The sequence below is a fragment of the Wyeomyia smithii genome, chromosome 3 (assembly GCF_029784165.1).
Source record: "Wyeomyia smithii strain HCP4-BCI-WySm-NY-G18 chromosome 3, ASM2978416v1, whole genome shotgun sequence".
Classification (NCBI taxonomy): Eukaryota; Metazoa; Arthropoda; class Insecta; order Diptera; family Culicidae; genus Wyeomyia; species Wyeomyia smithii.
In genome coordinates this window covers 198,218,217-198,226,399 of record NC_073696.1, presented here as the reverse complement: position 1 = coordinate 198,226,399, position 8,183 = coordinate 198,218,217, and the positions used below count along the sequence as shown (strand labels likewise).

The following is an 8,183-nucleotide window of genomic DNA, read 5'->3' as shown; positions in this document are numbered from 1 at the left end:
AACAATTTAGCACATGTCCACACGAACAACAATATGCAATAAATGAGAGTAATTAAAGCCAATAACATTGCAAATAGTCCTTCTATGGAAACATTAATTGCAAGAGTAAAAGAAACGGCAAGACAGAGTAGGGTAGCGCCAAAACCCCTGCTGCGTAACTATTGGAACGACTAATAGGCCTGTACCTGGGGGTCAGAAGGAGATCGCGGGTTCATGTTCCACCGTACAAGCGCTGTTCGCGACAAGCTTTTATGTCGTTGTTAGAAATGGTGCTAACTTTTCAATCGCGAGTCCAACCTCCGCGGTATGAAGCGTCAGCAGCAGTGGGGTACTGAAACGTTTTTATTTATTGGATTTAGATTAAACCAGTCGGCCGATGAATGAGGTTCGCTTCGAATTGATGTTGCCAGAGATGTTGATACCAGTATTGGCTTGTTTTCCGGTTTGCAGAGTGGATTAACACACAGAGAATTAGTGAATCTGTTAGTGATTGATTGATTTACGCAATATGAATGCTTGCTTAATCTACCCTGTTAACACTAAACAGGTAACGTGTTTTTACTGCCACTTCAGTTGCAATTTGAAGATTCATTTTAATATTACAGGATGATAGGCAAATTGCAAATCAAATTGAAAGAATCAATCATATTCCGTCTAGGACTCAACCAGTAAATATTTTTATAAAATTTCTGCTTATTACCTATTAGTGATTTACAAGCAACAATCGGGCGATCGAATGTCTTTCATAATTTGATCACATGATTGTGTCATGCTAATTTGTGCTTATTGCGAAGCCGCAGTAAGATTGATCAAATATGTGATTCTTGCAATCAAATATGAAAAATACGTAAGATAAAGTCATCTCCATTTATTACGAAATAGGTAAGTTACCAACTTGGTATCTACACAGCAACTCAGAACGTTGGATATTCGTAGACGTCAGCTGTTTGTTAGTTTGGGTGACAGAAGAGTGAAGGTGATAACTTATCGAGCAGGTGCGGAACGGAAGGAAATGTTGCACGTCGCATCCGTCGGTGTGTCAACGTTATCGTCATGAGTACAGTGAGCTAAATGTTTTACCACCAACTAGAAATAGAAGGTATTTAAATTGCCCCGAGTAGTGGGAAATAATATATTTGGAGCCTTCTGGATGCAAAATACCGTCAGGAAACATGTGACCTTCATTTTTAATCAACAACAAAGATCTGCAGGATTGGGGTTTCTGGTATCGGACAAACTAGTGCAATTCTGCACGTGCGTTAACGTAGAGTATGAATTCAATTTAGTTCCATATCGAGGTAAAGTACGGAGGGAGTTCACATGACAAGTATCGAGTTGCTTTTAAAACCGGGAAACATGTTAATGAACCGGAACGTCACACAATAAAAGCCAATATTTGTGTCATTCGTGACACAAATATTGACGAAGTGCGTTTGTTTACCGTATGATCGTTCGTGATAATGTGGCACATTTCCAACACGTTCAACGCTGTTTATCGCCTATGTTCATCCAGGATACACACCTCATTCAACTTGAATGAATGGTTCTCGTCGATGCTGTGTTGGAGTAAAGCAGTTTTTTCCCTCAGGTGATGTATTTTGGCAATAGTAGATGGGCTGGTGGCATGTTCGTTTGACTTGAGCTCATCCAGTTTTTTAATGTTGACCGGTGGTTGCTGATTCTTGTTTTGAGATGCTGTGTAGTGAGTCCAACATAGCACGCATCGCAGTTGGCACAGGGAATTTTGTAAATGACGTTGCTGCGATCTAATGTTGCGATCCGATCTTTGGTGTTCGTGAACAAATGGTTTATGGTGTGCTCATTACGTGTAGCGAGGGTAATTTCTGGGAAATCTATACGCAGTGATTTCTTTATGCGCGCCGTTAATCTGTCGATGTAGGCTGTTATGTTTAAAAATGTGAAATGCAGCTTTGAAAAGGAACATATTTCGAAGACTACTTGAACTCACTCACTTTTCTCAGAGATGGCTGACCCTATTTCTTCAAAATTAGTGTCAACTAATAAGTCTAGCTGCCTCGTAACACCCTATTGAATTTTACTGTAATCGGACTGTAACTTCGTCTGTAAAGTATCAAAATGTGAAAATCATGAAACTTCATTATCTCAGAAACTACCCAACCGATTTGATCAATATTATTATCAGATTAGCGGGCTAGATAAGGGTTAACTAATGAATCATGATTGAACACGTGGTTTCAAAGTTTAGCTGCCCTATACGTTCCCATTTCATTTGATTATAATTGAACTTATGCCACCGTTATGTATTAAATTGTTAATAAAACAACGAATGTCTATTATTTCAAAGATTACATGACTTATGATTTTACGCGGTCCGGAAAGCGTCGGAGAGAACTACGGATTTCGATCGGATGGATAAAACACGCGAGGCACGTTTGATACAATAAATTCAACTGATATATTTCTATTGCCTACAACTGGCTTTTATATGATCGAATAGTGTGACGCAAGACTCTAAAATTTAAACAAAAGGTATACAAATTCGCAAATTGGAATTATGAGGAGAGATACAGAATTTGGCAATAAAGCAATTGTATTACAAAAGGCAACAACGAGACGTACTTAGATTCCGTCACACCATAAACCGCCCACCAAATTACGTCTGGGAATTTCCGCTCCATTCCGTCCTGGCACGTACTCGTCATCCTCCAACGGGATGCACCGAAGTCGTCGTACATCTCGCCGCGTGGTACCATTGGCAGTTTTGACGTCCACCACCCTGACGTGGCAATCAGTTCCAGGGAACGTGCCGATAATGCGGCCCATCGGTCATTGCTTAGGCCTCTCGTTGTCGTCCACCAACAGCGCAAAATCACCGACTGAAATATTCGGAGCTGCTTTCTGCCACTTTAACATGCGCTGAAGGGATAGCACATATTCCTTCTGCCACCGAGCTCGAAACTGTTGCGCGATGCGTTGAACGAACTCCCATCTGCTGAGGGAACCGATATGACGTTCTAACTGATTGATCTCCGGCACAGAATGTAGTGGTCGTCCGATGAGAAAATGGGCTGGTGTGAGAGGTTGAGGGTCGTTCGGGTCATTACAGAGTGGAGAAATCGGCCGAGAGTTCATACAAGCCGAAACTAGCGCGAGTACGGTACTCAGTTCTTCGAATGTGAAACAAGCATCACCACCGATTTTGCTCAAGAAAGTTTTCGCCACCTTCACGCCTGCCTCCCGTGATGTGGGGATCGCGCAGGAATGAACTTCCACTCAATCCCCTTGTTGGAGAAGAAGTCGGTCACTTGATCGTTCCGTTCGATTTCGTTGATGTGTTGGTATAATTCACGGAACTTTCGGGCTGCTCCCCGAAAGTTGATAGCGTTGTCCGAGTGAATTCTGCTCGGCAATCCGTATCGGCTGCTAAAACGGGTGAATGAGCAATGAAGGCAGATGTACTGAGGTCCGACACAGCTTCAAGATGCACGGCACGGGTGCAAAAGCACACGAAAAGTGCTTTGTAGCCTTTGCTAGATGTAGCGCCACGTGTACGCCGATTGATGATATTAACAGGCTTAGCATAATTAATGCCGGTGATAGAGAAGGGGGGATTCGGTGCTAGGCGATCTACAGGAATCTGTCCCATCAGCTGATGCAATTGTGTAGGTCTTGCACGCATACATTCGACGCAGGATCGACAAGTCTTGCGTGCAGCACTCGTTCCTCCGACAATCCAAAACCGTCGTCGTACAGCACTCAGCAGTGATTGCGGATCACAGTGGAGTTGTTCGTGGTGCTCGTGATGGAGAATGAGTGCGGTGAGGATTGAGTGGCGCGGCAGCAATATCGGGTGCTTCGTGTTGTAACTTAGCTCTGAAAGTTGCAGCCTACCGCCCACCCTGAGAAGATGTCGTTCATCCAGATAAGGCTTTAACTGGCGAAGAGAGCTGCTACGATTTACTTCACCTTTGCGTTCTAGGCGATTGATCTCTTGTTGGTAATGTTGATTCTGCACGTGTCGTATATAGACTTCCATGGCATTCTCAATCTCTTGGGGCATAAGGCGATTTGATACTCTCTGCTCTCGATGGGAGAAACGTAGCATTCGCGCTGTGATGCGCAAAAGAAGCTGTAAATTTGGGTAGTATCGGGCTAGCATGTCGTCGATAAATTGGTTTTCGTATACAACCAAACACGCCACGGCAGTCGATCGTTGCTCCCTTTCCACTTGTCGTTGTTGAGTGGCGTCAAGAGCACAAGTGAGTGTAACTTCGTCAGTGTTGAGTGACTTGATCCAGCCTGGTCCATGCCACCAAAGGGAATTGTTGATCAATTGCTCTGGCAGAGCACCACGTGAGATTACATCGGCTGGGTTGCTGTGTCTATCTACATGATGCCAATTGATTGCAGGTAGGATCGTAGTGATTTCTGCCACCCGGTTGGCAACAAATGTTTTCCATCTCGAAGCTCCTCCGTGAATCCATGCCAGTGCAACAGTTGAATCCGAAAAAGCCCGCACTTCATGGAAATATATAGGGTTTGCCTTCATCACATTCGCTATCAGCCGGGACAGAGTCACTGCCGCACACAACTCCAAGCGGGGTAATGTTGTTCGTCCATTCCCAATCGGTACTGTCTTGGATTTCGCACACAGCAAGTGCGACGATGTATTGCCGCAACCACCGATGGCCCGAATGTAGAGGCAAGCACCCATGGCTCGCTCGGATGCATCACTGTAGCCGTGCAGATAGACGCGAGAGGTTTGACGCATGCCAATCACTCGACGTGGTACCTGTAATGAATTCAGATCGGAAAGGCTTTGCACAAATACTAACCAATTTTGAACCAACTCACCCGGGGGTGTTTCGTCCCAGTCCACCTTCAGCTCCTACAGTTGCTGCATGACCATTTTCGCTTTGATGACTATCGGGGCTAGTAAGCCTAGGGGGTCGAAAATGCTGGCAATTTGCGAAAGCATGGTCCGCTTTGTGGGCTGAAAGATCTTGTGCGTTGAGCTGGAGAACAGGAATACGTCGCTGCACGGCTGCCAGTGTATGCCAAGAGCCTTGATGGTGCGAGTGTCGTTGAGTTCGATGGGTAGCTGCATTTCTATATCCTCAGCCGGGATGTCCTGGAGTACTGCTGCACTGTTTGATGCCCACTTCCGCAGGTGGAAACCACCTGAGGCGAATATCTTCGTTACTTGCTGCCGTAGTAAGACTGCTTCTTCTTCGGAGTCAGCTCCCAACAACACGTCGTCGACGTAGGTGCCCCTTTCTGCCTTCTCAACCGCTGTCGGATACTGCTGTCTGTACGATTCCAATAATTGTTGCAGGCACTTTGTCGCCAAGTACGATGCGCTCTTCGTCCCATAAGTGACTGTGTTTAATCGGTAGGCCTGCACAGGTTCATTATTGCCCCACCGCCAAACAATGCACAAATAATAGCAATCGGCCAGTTTAATCATACGGTACATTTGCTTGATATCACCAGTAAAAACAATCAGCGGAAAACGAAATCGAAGAAGAATGTCCACTAGCGAATCTTGCAGTACCGCGCCAGCCATGAGAATATCGTTAAGGGACAAGCCGCTGGTTGTCTTCGCTGCAGCATCATAGACAACTCGATATTTTGTGGTGGAGCTCGATTCCTTTACTACACAATGATGCGGGAGATAAATAGCATCGTTCGGAGGATTCTCGATGAGTGTCATATGGCCAGACTCAAGATACTCACGGAGAAAGGCATGGTATTCCAGCTTTAGATGAGGGTTCCGTTGCAACTTTCGCTCGATGTGACTTAGTCGCTTTTCGGCAATTTGACGCGAATCACCAAGTAGGCTCGAAGAATCCAGAAACGGTAGCCGTACAATAAATTTTCCATCATCGTCTCGCACGGTGTGCTTGTAAAAGTGATCCTCGCAGCGTTTTTCCTCGTCGCTAAGATGAGGTGAAACTGGTGCATATTCCTCTTATTCCCAGAATCGTTGCAGTTGCTGGTTCAAGCTGTCGTCAGTGGTGGCTAACAAGCATGTAGTAGTCATCACTTGTGGTGTGGGATACCGATATCGACCAGCAACCACCCACCCTAACTTAGTGTTTTGTAAAGTGGGCAAACTGTCGTCAGAGCTCAGTGAAATTTTTCCAGGCTCAAGTAACTGGAAGAAAAGTTCAATGCCAAGAAGCACGCTAATCTTACCGGGGCGATGAAATAGCGGATCGGCCAGGGTGATCGAACCTGGAATGGGCCAACCGTCGGTGTTCGCTGGTTTGATGGGTAGAGTATTTGTGATTTTGTTGAGCACCATGCAAGGTACCGCGGTACGATAGTCCGTGCATCGCGATTCAACGATGATTTGCACACATTTGTCTGCATGTGCGGGGGTTGATGATATACCTTCCAAATTCATGTCTGCTTCTAACAAATCGAGGCCAAGTTCGTTGCAGAAAATCTGGCTGATAAAACTTATTTGGGACGCGCAATCCAGAACAGCGCGACATGTGTGGGGGCGTCCATGTTTGTCTAGTACATTAATGGACACGGTGGCTAGTAGTACATTGGAGACATCGAATTCAGTAGTGGAATCAAGGGCCGAAATCAAAGATTGGGCGGCCGAACCACCACCTGAGGGAACAGCATTCGATGCGGAAGGAGTTTGGCGACCTTGAGGGGTGAGGGCGAAGTGCAATATGGTGTGGTGTAGTAAACCACATTTGCGACAGTTACCCGATTTGCAAGGTTCGCCTGGGTGCTTCCTTAGACAATTGCGGCACAGTCTGTGAGAGCTTACCACAGCGAGTCTTTCCTCTGAGCTCATGTGGATGAACTTACCGCACTGGTAGAGAGGATGAGAGGATTTGGCACAAACGTCGCAATTTGATGTTGTATTGGTGGCGACGAGTGTGGTTGCTCCCTTATACTGCGGCTTAATTGGAAGCTTACTAGCAGCAATAGTTCGTTGTCTAGTAGGCTGAGCAGCTTGCAGAGCGAAACTGCGAGAGTCGATGAATGCGAGAAAAGCTTTCAGAGTGATGCCAGCTTCCTCCATATCAGTAACCTTTTGATACCAAAGCTGCTTGGTTTCGGAATCCAGTTTTCCGATGAGGATGAACAGCAGCCAAGTATCACGATCCTCTCTTTGCATGGCTTGAAGAGCACGAACAATCTCGTTGGAGAAGTCATGCAATGAACGTAACGCTTGAGCAGACGGTGACGTCATGGCTTGTTGGTTGAGAAAGCGTTCAATGTGCTTGTGAGCTATCTCGAGTGGTTTATCGTAGCGAGCTTTAAGCTTTGCCAGAGCCGGAGCGTAATTTGCATCTTCAATTTTTAGATGGGAGATAAGTGTTGCAGCCTCTCCAGAGAGATGAGTTTTGAGAAAATACAATTTTTGACTATCCTTGATCGATGGGTTCGAGTCAACCATACTCTTGAATAAATCGATAAAAGACTGCCACTCGAGATAGTTCCCAGCGAAGGGAGGAAGTTTCATGAGGGGCAGCTTGAGATCGGACAGCGGTATGGGATCGTGGGCATTATCAGCAACAGCAGTGGATGCACTAGCGCCAGCAGCCATTCTACCCGCCATCATACGGAGTAACTTTGCTTGCTGCTGTGCAAGTTGGTTAATTATTTCACTTTGCGGCGGATATCGCTCTTCTTGACTGCGATCGCGATTCTGCACCGCTTTTAGCACTTTCGCAAGGCGATTTTTCAGTCCAATGTAAGCGCGTTCAAAATTGCACTGATTTTGCACAGCGTCTGCATATTTATCTTCATCGTCACATGCGTCCAACACTCTTTTGTGCACTGTACAAAATGCAGCCCAAATTTCACCGAGCACTTCGAGTTCCGTTTGCACTTCGGTTTCTTCAGCCGCTTCTGTCTCTAGTTTTTTCACTGCTTCGGCCACACGTTTGATACGTGGCTCGATAGATTTTCGTTCGCGGATTAACTTTTCCATCGTGAAAAACACGTAGTTCACACTTCGAAACTTTTCGTTCCACAAAAGGACAATATTTCTATCACTGTGTCTCAGATCGGCAGAAGCACTAAATGGCCGTAGAATTGGCGGGCAACGAGGCCAATTGCACGCGACACTTGGTTGATCGGCACTATGCGGTTCACGACGATAACTTTCGCGAATCCGGTTCGAAGGACCATATGATTTTACGCGGTCCGATAAAACACGCGAGGCACGT

General features: G+C 45.8%; 2 protein-coding genes across 2 annotated transcripts; both read right to left on the bottom strand.

The window, feature by feature from the left end:
• Positions 1-3,283: 3,283 nt before the first annotated feature.
• Positions 3,284-4,753, bottom strand: LOC129728989 (uncharacterized). The gene has a single exon (XM_055687463.1). The coding sequence runs from the start codon at positions 4,751-4,753 to the stop codon at positions 3,284-3,286; it is 1,470 nt and encodes a 489-aa protein (XP_055543438.1).
• Positions 4,754-4,870: 117 nt separating this feature from the next.
• LOC129728988 (uncharacterized) lies at positions 4,871-7,945 on the bottom strand. The gene is made up of 2 exons (XM_055687462.1): positions 6,069-7,945; positions 4,871-5,921 (listed from the first exon to the last, which is right to left on the bottom strand). The coding sequence occupies exons 1-2, from the start codon at positions 7,943-7,945 to the stop codon at positions 4,871-4,873; spliced, it is 2,928 nt and encodes a 975-aa protein (XP_055543437.1).
• Positions 7,946-8,183: the final 238 nt, after the last annotated feature.